General features: G+C 46.6%; 1 protein-coding gene across 2 annotated transcripts in view; it reads left to right on the forward strand.

Moving 5' to 3' along the window:
• The first annotated feature begins 2,676 nt into the window (after nt 1-2,676).
• RILPL1 (Rab interacting lysosomal protein like 1) overlaps nt 2,677-18,724 on the forward strand; it is a 31,849-nt gene continuing 15,801 nt past the window's right edge. The window contains exons 1-4 of one of the 2 annotated variants that reach the window (XM_079956949.1): nt 2,677-3,201; nt 7,855-8,005; nt 14,574-14,692; nt 15,607-15,825. In XM_079956949.1, coding sequence (XP_079813075.1) covers nt 2,902-3,201; nt 7,855-8,005; nt 14,574-14,692; nt 15,607-15,825 — 789 coding nt within the window. In that variant the 5' untranslated portion in view covers nt 2,677-2,901. The remainder of the gene's footprint in view (nt 3,202-7,854; nt 8,006-14,573; nt 14,693-15,606; nt 15,826-18,724) is intronic. The other variant, XM_079956948.1, reaches the window with a different exon arrangement.

The following is an 18,724-nucleotide window of genomic DNA, read 5'->3' on the forward strand; positions in this document are numbered from 1 at the left end:
AGCCAACACAGCGTCCTCCAAATGTTGGAAGCCAGACTGCTGGTCCATCTAACTCAACTCTGTCTACACCAGAGGAAGAAGGACCCTGTGTCCCTCCAGTTCATAGCTGTCAATGTTTCCCTTTTTTGAAGGGAAATTCCCTTATTCTGAATAGGATTCCTCGCAAGAAAAGGGAAAAGTTGACAGCTGTGCTCCAGATGAGCCTTCCCCAGCCTGGTGCCTTCCATATATTTTGGAAAACAACTCTCACCAGCAAGTATAGCCAGCAATCAGGAATAGGGATGGAAGCCATTTGGTTCTCCCAGCCCGACTCTATTTTCAGGCAGGATGCAGATCACAACCTGTCAAAATCAGGTGGGCAATTATAGTTGGGAGCTCTTGCCTAACAAACTCGCTTTCCCAAAAGACCAGACTTTTCGCGATAAAGAAAGTGAAGGGGAAATGCACTGGGAAGCGTGGGGTAATGCTTTGGCACAATTGTTATCTAACTTCCCCACAAATGAATCAGAGGGTGCTCAGTAAAAATCTGGGATTGTCTGATCTCCATGCAAACAAATCAGGATGAAAGAGACTGTCGTGAAGGGCGTGTAGTCCAAAATTTATTGAGGCTGCCAGGTCGGGGAAGCCCATTCCAGATGTTCTGGGGGCCCAGCTCTTTTCTTTCCCACCCAGCCAAGGACAAATGGGAATTAAGAAGGCAACAGCTGGCTGGATCAGCCCAGCGAGCCCAGCATCCTTTTCTCTCAGCAGCCTGTGGTAAGCCGGGAAGCTGGACAGCCCTTTGCCTCCCTGGGATTCAGAGGCAAACTGTCTCCGACCTGCAGCCCCGGAGAGCCTTGTCCTCCGTGAATCCGTCCGCTCCTCTTGTAAAGCTGCCCAGGATGGCGCCTGCCGCCGGCTCCGGGGTGAAGAGCCCCTTTCTCTCTTTTTTTTAATATAGAATATTTATTCAAGTTTTCAAAAAATAATACAATATAAAACAAAACAGAAAAAACAACAAAAATACAAAAATAATTAAAAACAAATAGAATTTTCATTACTCATTTTCTTTAACTTATTTTCCAGACCTCCTCATACCTCCCTTTCTTGTATTCCAATTCTTAATGTTAGTTCAGCAAATCCTCACCATTAGTTTTTACTTATTTCTAAGCCTTTTTTTTTCATATCTCTTAAACATTACAGCTGGAAACCACTTAATTTCTGTCCAACATCATTCTGTTGTTGTTGTTGTTTAGTCGTTTAGTCGTGTCCGACTCTTCGTGACCCCATGGACCAGAGAACGCCAGGCACTCCTGTCCTCCACTGCCCCCCGCAGCTTGGTCAGACTCATGCTGGTAACCTCGAAAACACTGTCCAACCATCTCGTCCTCTGTCGCCCCCTTCTCCTTGTGCCCTCCATCTTTCCCAACATCAGGGTCTTCTCCAGGGAGTCTTCTCTTCTCATGAGGTGGCCAAAGTACTGGAGCCTCAGCTTCACAATCTGTCCTTCCAGTGAGCACTCAGGGCTGATTTCCTTCAGAATGGAGAGGTTTGATCTTCTTGCAGTCCATGGGACTCTCAAGAGTCTCCTCCAGCACCAGAATTCAAAAGCATCAATTCTTCGGCGATCAGCCTTCTTTATGGTCCAGCTCTCACTTCCATACATCACTACTGGGAAAACCATAGCTTTAACTATACGGACCTTTGTTGGCAAGGTGATGTCTCTACTTCTCAAGATGCTGTCTAGGCCTGTCATTGCCCTTCTCCCAAGAAGCAGGCGTCTTTTAATTTCGTGGCTGCTGTCACCATCTGCAGTGATCATGGAGCCCAAGAAAGTAAAATCTCTCACTGCCTCCATTTCTTCCCCTTCTATTTGCCAGGAGGTGATGGGACCAGTAGCCATGATCTTCGTTTTTTTGATGTTGAGCTTCAGACCATATTTTGCACTCTCCTCTTTCACCCTCAATAAAAGGTTCTTTAATTCCTCCTCACTTTCTGCCATCAAGGTTGTGTCATCTGCATATCTGAGGTTGTTGTTATTTCTTCCGGCAATCTTAATTCCGGCTAGGGATTCATCCAGCCCAGCCTTTCGCATGATGAATTCTGCATATAAGTTAAATAAGCAGGGAGACAAAATGCAGCCTTGTCGTACTCCTTTCCCAATTTTGAACCAGTCAGTTGTTCCATATCCAGTTCTAACTGTAGCTTCTTGTCCCACATAGAGATTTCTGTAAGTAGTCTTTAAATTTATTCCAATCTTCTTGAAGAGCCGCTTTCTCTCCCCTGCCCGGGATCTTCCTTGGAACATCCGGGAGGATTCCCCGGGCAACATCTGGCCGCTGCTTCCGCCGGGAAACCCAGGAGCCGGGAAACCCATCCTGGGCAGCTGGGCTGGCGCATCCTCCGGCGCTGCCCTTCCCGATCCCCTCGCCGAGCTGCTCCCGAATCCAGCCCAGCTGTTCTTCCCAGCTTGGACGGGGCGGGGGCGGGCCTGCGTCCTGGGCAGCCTCGTGCCCTCCTCCTCCTCCTCCTCCCTCCGCCTCGGCCTGATCGCCAGCTCAAGTTGATCTTGGAAGTGAGCGGAGGAGGGAGGGACGGAGGGGTCCGGGGCTCGGCGGCGACCGAGATTTGCTCCTCGCCTTCTTCCCGGGATGCCCGCCGGACCTCCGGAGGGGCCGGGCCGCGGGGGTCCAGCGCCGACGAGCTGCTGCTGCTGCTGCTGCCTCTAGCTAAGTTGAGCCGCGGCGCGAAGCCAGAGAAGTTTGCAAGTTGCGCGGCCCGCGGGCTCGGCTCCCTGGCCCTCGGGAAAGGCCGCTCCGGTGCCCCGCGAGGCAGGCTGGCTGGCTGCTGCTGCTGCCGCCGCCTGGGAGGGAGCCTGGGCCGGGGAAGCGGGCAGCGGCGGCGGCGGCGGCAGGCGCAGCCATGGACGGCGTCTCCGGCCTGGGCTCGCCGGCGCTGGAGAAGAACGTGGCCGAGCTGACCGTGATGGACGTGTACGACATCGCGTCGGCGGTGGGCCAGGAGTTCGAGCGGCTCATCGACCAGCACGGCTGCGAGGCCATCGGGCGCCTGATGCCCAAAGTGGTGCGCGTGCTGGAGATCCTGGAGCTGCTCGTCAGCCGCAACCACATCAACCCCGAGATGGAGGAGCTGCGCCTGGAGCTCGACCGCCTCCGCCTCGAGAGGGTGGATCGCATCGAGAAGGAGAGGAAGCACCAGAAGGTCGGCCGCCGGCGGGATCGGGCGGGGGGGGGGGCGGGCGGGCTGGCTCGGTTTCAGGGCAAGGCAGCCCTTCTTCCCCGTGCACGGTCCTCGAGGCTGCTTCCGAAACTCTGGCCGGAGGACTTCGCGGCATCCCCCTCGGGTGCCCGGGCTCGCTTTTCTTTTCTGCTCTTTACTCAGAATTTCAGTTCTGCTGGGATCGTTGGGGTTTACTCGCGGGAAAAGGGGGTCGTAGGATTGAGGATCCTCTACACGGAAGTGGGTGGAATCCGTGCAGACCCCAAAGCAAACGGGGGAAAGTCGCCAAGCCCCGAGGAAGCCTTGGAGCCCCTCCCTTACCTGTAACTCTTTCCAAGAATGGGGTTTACTCCTAAAGAGGGGTGGAGGAAATGTGGCCCCTCAGGCCTCTCTGCCAGGCCCCCAGAACTCTCTCTCAACAACTCTCTCCCTCCCCCCAGGACCCTATTTTGCCCTCCAAATAGTTTTGCCTAGCTGGAAAGTGTCCTTTAACGCTGACAATGGCTTTTGCTTACCAGGGTGGTGGATAGAGATTAGTGTGTGTAGAACCTAGCTTTCAGTGCTATACAAAGGCAACATATGTGGCCCTCAAAAAGGTTGTCCAGAAGCAAATATGGACCTCAGGCTGAAAAAAGGTCTCCCTCTCCTGCTGTGGAATAATATGTCTGACATGAGGCAAGTCTCTGAACATGGGCAGAATGCCATTCAATCACCATTGACTCATACAGTTGAGCATCATTCTACTGAAAAGTGGGATATAAATCTTTAAAACAACCAACCAAACGTATCTGGATATCATTCAGGTTACAAGCTTCCAGATAAACTTCTGCCTCAGAACCACTTAGCACATCATTGATTAGGTATTCATCAATAAATATTGCCTGGGTGGCTTACAAACAAAAATATGAAACACACAAGTATTATTTAAAACCAGCAATGAACAATAAAAATGTATTGGAAATCCCTATTTGCATAGAGGCAGCATAAAACAATTTGCAGCCCAGATTTAAAATAAAAAGGGATTCACTTTGCCCAAATTTACTAGCCTGAGCCTATGCGTGTTTACTCTAAAGTACCCAATGAGATGAACTCTTGTAATTAAGTGGGGATATAGTTGCAGTCTTAGAAATTAAGGTGCTCCTGGCACTCATTGAGGCAGAATTCCTATCCCACTTGATTCTAACCAGAAAAGAGGTTATTTGGTGATGAAACAGATTCTTACTATTTTTATTAATTACATTTATATCCCACCTTTCTCTTGAGGAACTCTAGGCACATATATGTTTCTCCTCATTTTATCCTCACAATGATCTTGTCAGGAAGGACAGACTGAAAAATAGTGATGGGCGAGCCTCATGGCTGAGTGGAGATTTAAACTTGGGTCTCCCCAGGCTTAGTTTAGCATTCTAAGCATCCATCAGCCTAGCTCTGTACTCTGCACTTGCCTAGAGGCACTCAAGTTGTTTTTCTTACGAGTCCTACTTTTTACATGCTCTAGAGTTGATCCCTGGCTTCAAATACAAGTTCTGGGGCTTTCAGGTTCTGCAAGCTGAGGTTGGGCTATGTTAGAGCCCTAGGAAGAAGGAAAAAGAGATGGAAGAGATAAGAAAGGATATGGGATGGGAACTAGGCAGTATTAATTTATCCACTGTACCCATTCAGTTCTCCTGGAATTATGCTCTGAGCTGACATCAGCCTCCGATTTGGTTGTGCATTAAAGTGGTAAACGAGAGGCTAAAATAGAGTCATCAGCCACTAAAAAGATCACAGGCCTTTGACTCACTTCTTCCTCTGTCTGCCCAGAATAAAATGTGCAACAATAGCTGGGCTGTCAACTCTGGTGGATGGAGGTAACTGTTGCGGAGAGGCACTGTGTAATTGTAATTCTCTGGAATTCATTGATTCCAAATATTGGGGTGTATAGCTTTGGGTAACAACTGCAGCCCCAAGATAATCTCAGAGCTGCCACCCTTCCAGGGAAATTTCTCATCCAGATCACTTTCCATTCAATGAAAGAGCAAAGAATGAGAGGATGGGGAACCCTAAGCCTTCTGGGTAATTATTTCAAGCCAGCCCTGGAGAATTTATGGCCCTCCAGATGTTTTGGGGACTACAGCACCAAACGCTGCTGATTATTGGCTGTGCTGGATGATGAGAGGTAGAGACCAACAGAATCTGGAAGGGGCACGGGTTCCCCACATCTGTTTTAAGCAAAGCTTTGTCTGTGGTTAGCATGTGCTGTGACTATGGCCATATTGCATTGGGGCAATTACACCAGGTCGTCCTTTATCCTCACAACAGACATGTAAGGTGGGTTAGGCTGAGAGTTGGTGCCTGGCCCAAGGCAGGGAGTGAGTGAAAACATCAATGAGTTATGTGAGTGTTAAATGTAAAACTACACATGCTCAGTTATTTTTGTTTATCAAGGTTGGCAAAATGTGTTTGCGTTTTGCTGAGAGTTTTGAAACTGCACATGATCAGAATATTTTTTCATAGCCCATCAAAGCTTATGCCATGATCCATTTGGATGTCTTTAAGAACCCACATGACTTAATTTTATGGTACCTTATTTAATGCATTTGGTGGGGTGGGTGTCCTATTTTGGGAACTGCACCAGGCATCCCTCCCTCCTTAATCCAGCCTCTCAGTTCCTCCCTTGTGTGTTGCTTTCAATCTCAGAATGGAGAAGCGGCTGGGGGGGGGGGGAGAGAAAGATGGGTCTCCCCAATCCGCTGCCTGCTGGTGTGTTTCCTCATGGGCTTTGTTTGCTACTGGCACTGCAAAAAGTGCTTTAAAATTCCTTCCTGCTCAGCAGGTTTTAAAGCAATAACAGAAGAGAGGGGTGGGAAGGGAAGGGAGCATGGCTAGAGGAGCAATAACTAAGACCTCCTCCTGCAACAAAAGCTGGGGAGGGGGTTATTGGTTTGTTCTTGTTTTTAATATGCATTTTGTGTTTTTGTCTTGTATTTTTATGCTGTGAACTGCCTTCATCTACGGATGGTGGTATACAAATTTAATATATAATAATAATAATAATAATAATAATAATAATAATAATAATAATAGATGAAATGGGTTAAGGAAGGTGACAGTAATACAAACGTAAACTAGTAGCAAACCAACATTCTCTGATCATATTGCATTGTGGGAAAGCAGCCAGATTAGGCTTGCCAAGTGTGGTTGCCAGCTTACCAGAAGATGGCATGTCCTTGTGCCTTAAAGAGCAGTGGAGATCTACCAAGAAAGCTTTTTCATAGCAAAGAGGTAAACATCAACATCCGATGAGGTCTATGTATCAAGCTGCTTGGTAAAGCTTGCAGCCCTCAATATGTTGCTGGCCTGCTACTCTCCTAATTCCTGAGCCATTCTGGCTGGGGTTGATGGGAGTTGGAGCTGGGCAACATCTGGAGAACCAGAGGTTCTCCACGCTGACTTCAGTCGCAGGAGCAAGAGCTGAGAAGAATGCTGGCAAACATATGTTCTCCCAAACCTTTCCTGAGGCCCCACCAAGCGTCTTTCTCTGGTTTTCTCCTTAACAAAGCACTCCACGCCTCCCTCTGGAGCTGGGATCTCAGCCTTGGTTGTCAGTTTACTCTGCAGGCGCAGACCAGGGTCTTCAGAAAAAGAAATAGCTCCATAGCTCAGCAGCAGAGCAGCTGCCTTGCAGGGAGAAGTTGCAAGTCCAGTTTCTGGCATCTCCATGTGGAAGTGCGAAAGACTCCTGTCTAAAACTGCAAAAGTCTGATACTAGTCAGTGCTGGTAGGGTATGGATAGCCTGTTGTTGGTCTACAGGTGGTCTATCACCTCTGGCCATTGGTCATGATGGCTGGGGCTGATGGAGTCCAACAAGATCTGGAGCAACCTGCTACCCTCCAGACACTTTGGACTACAACTTCCATCATTCCTGACTGCTAGTCATACTGACTGTGGCTGATGGGAGCTGTAGTCCAAAACATCTGGAGGGCACTAGGTCAGGGGAGGCTGATCTGGAAGGACGCAGCTTCCACCAGTTTAGTGAGCTAGATGGACCAGCAATCTGATCTGGCATAAGGCATCTAAGGTCCTATTGTGTTCCTTAAACTTTCATATTTATTTATTGCATTTATGCCTTATCTTTATTCTGTCGTGGAACTAAAGGCAATGTACATCAGAGCTTGGAGGTGGTGTCTTCAGCCATTGACCAAAGCCAGATCTGTTGAGCCTCAGGAAAATTTGCTGATTCACATGCCTCCAAGATCCCCTGTATGAGATATGAGAATAGGAATGTAAGAAGCGGCCTTATACCATTGGTCCATCAACCCTAGTATTGTCTACACCAAGGTGGAGAACCTGTGACCCTCCAGAGGATCTTGGTCTATAGCTTCCAACATTCCTCACTTTCAGCCCTGAAAACTGAGGCTGATGGGAGTTGTAATCCAATAATATGGGTGGTGGTGGCTACACTGTCTGGAAGCATTTCTCCAGAGTTTTAGACAGGCAGTCTTTGCCAGGCCTACCTGGACATGCAGGGCTTTGAAACTGGAACCTTCTGCATGGAAAGATGCTATAACCAGCAAGATCTGGCCCTTCCATTGAACGGGAGACATTTGACCGTCCGGGACCTGAAAGTGATGATATGCAATCTCACCCTCTAGGAGCTGGAGCTGGTGGAAGATGTTTGGAGAGGGGAAGCTCAAGATCTCCTCACCCAAATCGCCCAGCTTCAGGAAGAGAATAAGCAGCTGATGACCAACCTCTCCCACAAGGACGTCAACTTTTTGGAAGAAGAGTTCCAGAAGCATGAAGGCAAGTGGGGTAGGCAGAGATTCTCGATGACAGAATTGGGTTCATTTGACCTGAAACTCAGTAAGAAACTGTTTGGGAAAGTATAGGAGTTGGCAGCAGTCAGGCAAAAAGTACTGACATAAGTCTGTATGGAGCACATGACTCCGGTTGTATGACAAGTTCACTGGCTTCCTTTTGGTTTCCTGGACCGGTTCAAAGGCCTGGTTTTGACTTTCACCACCTTTAAACCAGAATGGGGGACATATGTCATTCCACATGGTACTGGACTCCCATTATCCCTGACCATTGGCTATTCTGGCTGAGGCATATGGGCACCACAACTGAAAATGCGCTTCTTTTTTGCTCACCTGCTGAACCTCAGCTGGCAGAGGATACTGTGCAGAACCTCAGGTGCACAGGAGCGAAGTACATGGGAAAATAATGGCTTTTGTTGCAGTTCCTTGTATATCACCTGTAATAACTATAGTAATTAAATGCACTCAGGTCAGATAGTCAATTAAATGGGTGGGGAATCAAAGGGATTTGAGCTCTTGGCATGTGGGGCTAGTATTGGCCACTTAATTATACCAGGGTGGCTTGTAGCCCTCTAGATGTTGTTGGATTCTGACACTCATTCATCCCACCCAGCATGGTCAATAGTCAGGGATTATGGGAGTTTTAATCCAGCAACATCTGGAGAGCTACAGGTTCCCCACCTCGGGTTTATAACAAGTGCCTTTGTTGTCTAGAAATTTGGGTGCTGTTGAGGAGAGAGAATTTTAAAAGAGCCGGCTGGATCAGACCAAAGGTCCATTGAGGTTCAACATCCTGCTCCCCACAGTGGCCAGTCAAATTCTTAATTCAGAGAAGTCCACAAGCAGGACATGGAAGCAACAGCCCTCCTTTTCCTGGTGTGCCTCAGCAAGCACTATTCACTATTCACCAACCACAGAGGTTCCATTGCATTGCTGAGAATTGATAGATTTGAGGAGGAGGAGCCCAAGTCCTTTTTTATTAGTTTGTTTACATTTCTATACCACCGTTCCACCAATTGGTCTCTTGAAGCCATGAAGGCAAGTGGTGCCACCAGCCTTTGTGGCAGCAAATTCTGTAAATCAGGACTGAGAAACTTGAAGCCTAACAACATCCAAAGGGCCACAACTCCCATCTGTCCCTTAGTCAGCAGAGCTAATAGTTGGAAGTTGTAGTCCAACAACATTACAGGGCTGCACAGTTCCCAGTCCAGCCATAAATTATCTCTGTGTTGTGTAAAGTACAGCTTGTTTTTGCTGAGTGCTGTATCTACTGCCAGCCAAATTCACTGGGTGAAAATTATTATTATATTTTAATCATTAGTAGCTTTGAAAAATAAAAGTTTCCAGGATGATTCCAATATTAAATACTAGCAGCCTGATAGCCAGTGTTGCTCAGGAATTTTAAGAAACAACCCACCCCCCGCAGTTTTGAAATAAGTTGTTAAAATCAGTGAAGTTTTGAAAGGTTCAGTCTGCCCTCTTGATTCAAAGCAACATCCAATCATATCCAAATATAAATGAAAACTTGCTTCTTGATTTCAGGAACCCTCATGCAAAATTTGGTTATGATAAATTAAGGGTGTCTAAACACACAGCAAGAGACGAAACAAATTTCCAAAATATATAGTAGAGGTGTGGGCTGAAACATGAAATGAGGGTGATGGCTCCTGTCTTACCTCCATGACATCCCCTTGGTAAACAAATCCTAGACAAACCTGCAGAATCCTGTGCAGCTTGCCCTGGTGGAATTAGTCATGCACCATCAGATCTTTTGCATGGCACCCACAGAACTGAGCTACCAGCGTCATGTTTCACATAAAACTATTTTTATATGAAAGAATCTTCTTGGGATGCAGTGGGTGCAGCACCTGCTTTGTCAGGATCTAGGTCAGCAGAGGAGCAGAACAGAACTTCCACAGCAGCCACAGGTTGTCCCCTTACTTGCTGCCCTTGTTATTGCATCTCTCCCAGAGAACAGCCACTTTGCCCAGGTGGGGTGGAACCTGTACAATGGTACCTCTGGTTAAGAACTTAATTCGTTCCGGAGGTCCATTCTTAACCTGAAATTGTTCTTAACCTGAGGTACCACTTTAGCTAGTGGGGCCTCCCGCTGCCGCTGCGCTGCTTGAGCATGATTTCTGTTCTCATCCTGAAGCAAAGTTCTTACCCCAAGGTACTATTTCTGGGTTAGTGGAGTCTGTAACCTGAAGCGTATGTAACCTGAAGCGTCTGTAACCTGAGGTACCACTGTACTCCCCTCCCCCGGTGCTGTTGGGTAACAAGTGCAGCTGCATTTGGGGTACTGTGTACTGTTTGGGGCACCTCGCCCCACAAGGGGTATTGTTGGGAAAGGGTCAGAAAACAACCCCCAAAATGATCAAGGGGATGGAGAGAGACTCCCTTCGAGGAAAAGTTGCAGTATTTGGGATTTGGAGAAAAAGTGAGCGAGAGGCAGTGTGATAGAAGAGTATTGAATGATGCATGGCACAGAGAAGGTAGACAGAGGAAAGTTTTTCTCCCTCTCTCAAAACACAAGAAGTCATGGACTTTCGGTGAAGCTGAATGTTGGAAGATTCAGGACAGAGAAAAGGAAGTCACACAGTGCATAGTTAAACTATGGAACTCCCTCCCACAGGAGACAGTGATGGTTACCAGTGTGGACAGCTGTAAAAGAAATTAGGCAGATTTATGGATAGCAAGGCTATCAATGGCTGCTAGCCTTGATGACAGTGCTGTGCCGCCAAGGTTGGAGGCAGTAATATTTCTGAACACCAGTTGCTGGGAAACACAGGAGAGGGAGAGGGCTGTTGCGCTCAGGTCCCGCTTGGGGGTTCCCATAGGCATCTGGTTGGGCTACGTGAGAACACGATGCTGGACTAGTGGTGCCATTGGCCTGAGGAAGCAAGCTCTCATAAGAGCACAATGTCAATTCTGATCCACTAGGATCCCATCAATTCTGGTCCACTAGGCATGCTAGCTGGGGTTGATGGAGTCATGAACCTTTGTTCTCAATCTTTGAGGCAAGCTGCAAGCCTATCCCCACTTACCTGAGAGTAAGACCCACTGAATTCAATAGGGCATATTTGTAGGTAGCCATGCTGAGAACTGTGTCATCAGTCCATGAAATGTCTCAGAACATTTAAGCTGCAATCCTATACATTGTTGTTTATTAAACTATGCCTTGGCTCTACATTATGCATAAAACCAGCCCACCAGTTTATGTTGTGTTTGCTGCCAACAAACTACAATCCAACACTATGGTTTGTTGGTGGCTTACAAACCTTGGTTTGCTTTTAAGTATGCTAACCCAATAACCATGGTTTGTCTGGTGAATGCCTGGGATGGGTTGGCCAAACTGCGAAGGTAAAAAGCAAGGGCATCTGGAAAACAAAACAAACTTTGAAGGAACAAGCCATGGTTTATTTGATTCTCTGTGGGACAACTCATAGATAAGGATTATGTGTGAACCAGGCTCTACCTACAGTGACAGACAGCAGCTTTCCAGGAAATCAGGCCAGGGGTCTTTCTCAGCCTTGCCTAGAAATGCTGGGGAATGAACCTGGGGCCTTCTCCATGCAGATGTAAGTAAATGTAAAGGGACGTCTCTGGGGTTGTGGCGCTCATCTCGCTTTATTAGAGCAGAACCAGAGCAGTGCATGGAAATGCCGTTTACTTTCCCGCCAGAGCGGTACCTATTTATCTACTTGCACTTTGACGTGCTTTCAAACTGCTAGGTTGGCAGGAGCAGGGACCGAGCAACGGGAGCTCATCCCATCGCAGGGATTCGAACAGCCGATCTTCTGATCGGCAAGTCCTAGGCTCTGTGGTTTAACCCACAGCGCCATCTGCATCCCTGCAAATGTTGCACTCCACCACTAAAATACGGCTTTTCTCCATCTTAAAGGTAAAGTAAAGGTACCCCTACCCGTACGGGCCAGTCGTGTCCGACTCTAGGGTTGTGCGCCCATCTCACTTAAGAGGCCGAGGGCCAGCGCTGTCCGCAGACACTTCCAGGTCACGTGGCCAGCGTGACAAGCTGCATCTGGTGAGCCAGCGCAGCACACGGAAACGCCGTTTACCTTCCTGCTAATAAGCGGTCCCTTTTTATCTACTTGCACCCGGGGGTGCTTTCGAACTGCTAGGTTGGCAGGTGCTGGGACTGAGCAACGGGAGCGCACCCCGCCGCGGGGATTCGAACCGCCGACCTGACGATCGGCAAGTCCTAGGCGCTGAGGTTTTACCCACAGCGCCACCCGCGTCCCATACATCTTAGACTATTTCTCCATCTTGGACTATTTTAAAAGAACTTGCAGCTGATGCCTGAGTTTGCTTTTTTCCTCTTACTTCCCCACCCATTTCCTTTTCTGTCATGTCTTGTTAGATTAGGAAGCCTGAGGGCAGGGAATGTCTTGTTTCTTATTGATCTGTAAGCTGCCCTGGACATATTTTTTGTACGAAGAGGTGAAAATTCAATCCATTGGTTACCAACCACAATTAGGAAAGGGAGTGAAATGAAAGGCTACTGTTCTGAAGAGTCCACTTCACTCGACTCAATGGGGCTGGCTTCTGAATAAAAATGCACAGAAGCAGGCCACCGAGCTATAAGCAGTCCCACAGCACACCCTTCCTTGGAAACAAATTGTAAGCCTATGGTATTTACTGCTAAACAAATGAGTCTAGGATCAGGGGCAGAGCAGCAATGATCACAATGCCATTGTGTACACCTGTGCTGAATCAACATTTAGAATTAATTAGGGTTACATACTAAATAGTACTTATTAGTTGCTTTAAATAAGTGTTTTAAAATGGCTTACAAATAAGTGTGCGTGTGAGAGAGCGAGAGAGCGTGCGAGCAAAGCACAATTTGAAGCAATCAGACCATAAAAGCGATCTCTCCATCCCCTACCACATATAGCCCCAAAAGGGATGTGTATACACAAAACATACCTACATACACACAATAATAATTATTGCAAGTAAAAAATTAATGCTCAGATGTGTGTGGGGGTGGGAACATTTTAATCTAGTGCCAAGAATAAATGAGTAAATCTGATCAAAGCCAGCAGGTTTCTGATCTTTTCCTAGGCAGCAAAATATGCATCCTTAGCAGAATTTAGCAGGAGCCACACCAGAAGCTTAGCAAGTAATGCAGCTTCCAGAATTGGAGAGGCTACTTGCCTTGAGAGCTCTGCATTACCACAGGTGCTTTCTGAGCATCCTTTTGATGTGGGGGGTGGAGTCACCTGCTTAGAGAGTCCTTAAGGTCCACCACAGACTTTACACAGTAGTGCTGCAGAGAGCAAGAAACAATCTCAGTGGTGAGGCTTATTTTTCTGTAGAGACATCCCTAGTTTGGGTTCAGGATATGATTCAGCTTGTTGCTTGGAAATTTTAGGAAGGTACTGGGAGTCTGATTATGCATATGCGCCCCCCTCCCCCCAACAGAAACCAAAATGGGAATGGAGGAACAAAATTAAGAAAATCTTGCAATGCAGAGAACTTAAAATAGAGATTGATTCTTAATGCTTAAGGCTTAAACTATGCCCTTAGGGTTATTTTTCTAAGCTTTAACACTTTTTAAAAACTAGGTAGTCAGTTTGGAAGGCATCTACAAATCCCTGTAGTCGTTAATATTGGCTGAGAAGCAAATAAGCTTAGTAATGGAAGAGAGGTACTGCTACACATGGGACCTGCAGGCAGATGTTGCAGTGTGGAGTGCTTCTGTTCAGGGTACCAACAGCTATGATAGTTTCCTACTCCATGCCATTCCCCCTTAAGAACATGAGAAAAGGCTGCTGGACCAGACCAGTGGCCCATCTGGCCTTATGTCCTGTTCTCACAATGGCCAACCAGATGCTTATGGGAAACTAGCAAGCAGGATTCAGGCCCAAGAGCCCTCTTCTCCCCTCCTGTGGTTTCAAGCAACTGGTATTCAGAAGCATCGCCGCCTCTATGGAGGCAGATTAGCCATGGCTAGTAGCCAAGATTTTTAAAGTCAAATTTAAAACTACTTAATTTTACTTAATGGTGGCTACTGAGTCTTTTATACTTTTTATGTGTTTAATATATTGGGATTGCCAATGTTTGATGGTTTTTTTCTCTTATGGTTTTGTTGTCTAAAATATGTAAATAAAGGTTGAATGAATAGTAGGTATGATGGGACTACAACTCCCATCATCCCTGACCTCCATGCTGCATGAGGCTGATGGGAGTTGTAGTCAATATCATCCGGAGGGCACAACATTGGCTGTCCTCCAGATGCTGCTTAGCTACAGCTCACTTCATCTCTCACCATTGACCAAACTAGCTGAGGCTGATGAGGGTTAGTGTTCGTCAACATCTGGAGGGCCAAGGGTTTCCCATCCCTGCCTTATTGGATGGCCCTAACCTGATGAATTTCTGCCTGTCATGTAGTTGATAAAAAGTGCAGGAGCCCTGCCAGGAAAAAAAATAAATGTTTACCTTAGGTATGTAAGGTAAACAACCAATTATGTTTACTTAACAGGAGCTGTATTGCAATTGGAGCTTCCTATCACTCTCTCTTTTTTTTCCAGGAATGTCTGAAAGGGAAAGGCAAGTGATGAAAAAACTGAAGGAAGTAGTTGATAAACAAAGGGATGAAATCAGAGCAAAGGACCGTGAACTTGGTCTTAAAAATGAGGATGTAGAAGCTGTAAGTCTGTTTCATCCCTTTAGGGATAAATGCCAAAGCACTGCCAAGTAACTTTTTTAAAGGTCCCAATATCTAAATCCATTTATTTTGATATGTAGCAAATTCAGAGAGGCCAGCTTATCCCTGACTATTAGTAGATAATGGTGCTCCTGTGTCCAAAGGGATGGAGAAACTGAGCCCCAGGGGCAGAATGCGGTCCTCCAGGCCTCTTTGTCTGACCCTTGAAGCCCATACATCTTCTCCTCTGACCCAACCCCTTGACCAGCTCTGCACTGCACCCTCCTTGGCTAGAATGCGTCTGCTAATGTTTTTTGCTTTCCTGAACTGAGGGCAGGGAGGGATGTGGGAGTACTAAATTAAAGTAAAGCTAAAATTCTCAGTTTCCTGGCAAAAGGGATTGTTACACCACTCTGGAAATTGTAGCTCTGTGAAAGGAATAGGTAAAGGTTTATCTACTTGTACTTTTTTTAAAAAAATAATTTTTATTAACAAACCAATCAAATCACACTAGTTCCAAATTACAAAACCGAATTTTAAATTTTTGTTGGGGGTACCCATGCTTCGAGCTCAGAAAGGGTCCAATCATCTACTTGTACTTTGACGTGCTTTCAAACTGCTAGGTTGGCAGGAGCTGGGACCGAGCAACAGGAACTCACCCCGTCGTGGGGATTCGAACCGCCAACCTTCTGATTGGCAAGTCCTAGGCACTGTGGTTTAACCCACAGCACCACCCGCGTCCCTAGTGAAAGGAATAGGGGTCTCCTAACACGTCCCAGCACTCTTAACACTTCCCAAGGATTATTTGGGCGAAGCAACAACTGCTTAAAATAAACGATACTGCTCTATATTGTATAGTGTAGATGGGGCCATAATTGCAGCGGCTTATCAGCGCCCTCCTTTCTTTTCTCTCACAGCTTCAGCAGCAGCAAAACAGGTTAATGAAAATCAACCACGACCTTCGCCACAGAATCACGGTTGTGGAGGCTCAGGGGAAAGCTCTGATTGAGCAGAAAGTCGAGTTGGAGGCCTATCTGCAGACCAAGGAACAAGAGATGGGAGCCCTGAGGGCTGAGCTCGGAAAGCTCCGAGAAAAACTGCAGGGAGAGCCGAGTCAAAACGGAGAAGAAATCCAGGTAAGCCCTGCTTCTGTCTCCATGAAACATGTATAATATTATACAGTGTATATATAAACATAAGTATGATGTATTTGCGTGTGTGTTGGTTTCATACCACTTCAATCGTCCTGGTTTCCCTAATTGTTGGCATCTGTCTGTCTTGGGAGACAGTGGAGGGGAGGGCGCCTTTGGGGGTGAAGTTAAACTGTTGGAAGGTGGCAGCGTCCGCTGTGGCTATAGAAACCAATACAGAAGGCCCCCTGTTTTGTTGCAGCTGGGGCAGATGAAGGCATCTGGTTGTGCTGCTGCAGATGAACCACAATGTTTCTTCTCTCCTTCATATAATGTGTAATTAAACCTGTAATTACCCTCAGTAAATCCCTTTGAACTCGGGGGTGGGGGTGGCGGCAGCTCAGCTCTGAGTAGGCAAATAGGTGTGGCAAACTCACAGTGGATAGATGTATCTCCCAAAATCACACTTCATATTTTCTAATGTCTGTTGTTGGGGCTGGGTGGGGGACAGTGGCAAGGGCTATTGTCTGTATGTCCTCCTGGGGGGGCTTCCTGGAGACATTCTTTTTGCCACAGTGAGAAGCTGGCAGCTGGGGGTAGACCTTTTTATCTGATCCTGGAGGGCAGGGGTGGAGAACCTGTGGCTCTCCAGATGTTGTTGGATTGCAGCTCCCATCAGCCCTGAGCAGCATGACCAGTGGTGAGGTGTGATGGGATTTGTGGTCCAGCAACATCTGGAAAACTGCAGGTTCCCCAGGCCTTCGGCAGGGCTGTAGTCAAAATAGTTTGAATTCTTAACATTTCACTTGAACAGCTAATTGATTTTTATTTTGGAGGGGTGGATGAAATGCAGGAGTGACTCTGGGATCTATTTTAAGATTGTGTCCCATGAGCCAGTATCATATCCAATGTTCCCTCCCCCCCCACACACCATTGCAGTGCAATTTTAGTTTCTTTAATGCATGATTCATCTGAAACATTTGACCTTCTACACTGCTATGAGAACTATTGTCTGCCTCTCGTGTTTATGGCCGAGGCTCAAAAGCTGACAGTGAAGCAGAAGTAAATGCCATGAAGGGGCTCCCAGTACTAATCCCTCAATGGATATTCAAATTGTGGGTGCAGAACAAATTTAAATATTAATACATAATTCTGTTTGTGTTTTCATGTATGCAAATGTTTCTATTTACTTTCCTAACAAGGAGGTAGGAGATGTATGAGAATGAGTGCAAGGGAAGTTGTTAGCATAATAGTGAGGACTAGGAGCTTGGTATTTTAAAAGAAACAGCCCACATACATCTTTTTAAAAACAAAAGACTTCTTAAGGTATCATATGTAACCCCAAGCACTGGATTCTGTCCTCCTACTCCCCCTAATAACTCAGGAGGTTCATTATTTTATACCTGAGGGGAGCTTAGAATGTGAAACTTTTTTCCAAAATAAAGTGGCTTTGCAGAAAAAGTGACTTTGGAAGGAAATATTACATTGCTAACAGAGCTGGAGTGGTTGGTTACATGATTCTTTAACTAAAACCACACAGTGTACAGCGAAACTTTCCAAACTTTTCATGTTGGTGACACACTTTTTAGACATGCATCATTTTGAGACACAGTAATTCAGTTTTACTAGCTAAACTAACCCCTTAGAAGAGCATTCACATGACACACCTACACACTGCAGCTGACACCCTAATGTGTCTTGACACACACATCAGAAAGCTCTGGTGTACAGTATTTAAAATCTGGTACTAGGCATTAACTGCAACATCCCTTCTCTTTTTATTATATTTTTAAAAGGTTTCTAACTCTCAAAGTTCCCGAGGTGAGATTTAAAAATGTAACCAATTCCCACTAAAATCTCAAGTGAGGGAGCTGTAGGTCAAGCAGGACACTATAGTAGTTAGATGATTTATATATTGTGTTTACCGTATATCCCACCTGTTATCCAAGCAGCTTAAGATGGTGCACATAGTTCTTCCCCCTTCCTCTTTTAATCCCCACAACTACCCTGTGAGGGAGGTTAGGCTGAGAGGCAGTGAGTGGCGCAATGCCATCCAATCAGCTTCATGGTTGAGTAGGGATTTGAACCTGGGTCCTGTTCTGTCCTGACACTCTAACCGCTCTATCTTCCAGTGAAGGGTGGCCCATTAGGGTGAACTGCCTTCTTACTTACAACCAGTTCAGATTGTGATCCTGATTGTCCACTTCCTCCTCCTCCTCCACAATCTCAGTTCTGGCTTGGCCTCTGCATCTGCTTTAAAAGTACTTGCTCTTTTTTATATACAGTGGACGCTCGCGTTGCAAACGTGATCCGTGCAGGATGCACATTCACAACCCACAGTGGCGTGTTCCGTATCATAAATTAGTGTTTATAGTATATTTAATATTATTTAATATAAACTATTGAGGGACGTGGGTGGCTCTGTGGTCTAAACCACTGAGCCTTGGGCTCATAGAATCATAGAATCATAGAGTTGGAAGAGACCACAAGGGCCATCGAGTCCAACCCCCTGCCAAGCAGGAAACACCATCAGAGCACTCCTGACATATGGTTGTCAAGCCTCTGCTTAAAGACCTCCAAAGAAGGAGACTCCACCACACTCCTTGGCAGCAAATTCCACTGTCAAACAGCTCTTACTGTCAGGAAGTTCTTCCTAATGTTTAGGTGGAATCTTCTTTCTTGTAGTTTGGATCCATTGCTCCGTGTCCGCTTCTCTGGAGCAGCAGAAAACAACCTTTCTCCCTCCTCTATGTGACATCCTTTTATATATTTGAACATGGCTATCATATCACCCCTTAACCTCCTCTTCTCCAGGCTAAACATGCCCAGCTCCCTTAGCCGTTCCTCATAAGACATCTTTTCCAGGCCTTTGACCATTTTGGTTGCCCTCCTCTGGACACGTTCC

Source organism: Podarcis cretensis (genome assembly GCF_951804945.1).
Source record: "Podarcis cretensis genome assembly, chromosome: 16".
NCBI classification, from domain to species: domain Eukaryota; kingdom Metazoa; phylum Chordata; class Lepidosauria; order Squamata; family Lacertidae; genus Podarcis; species Podarcis cretensis.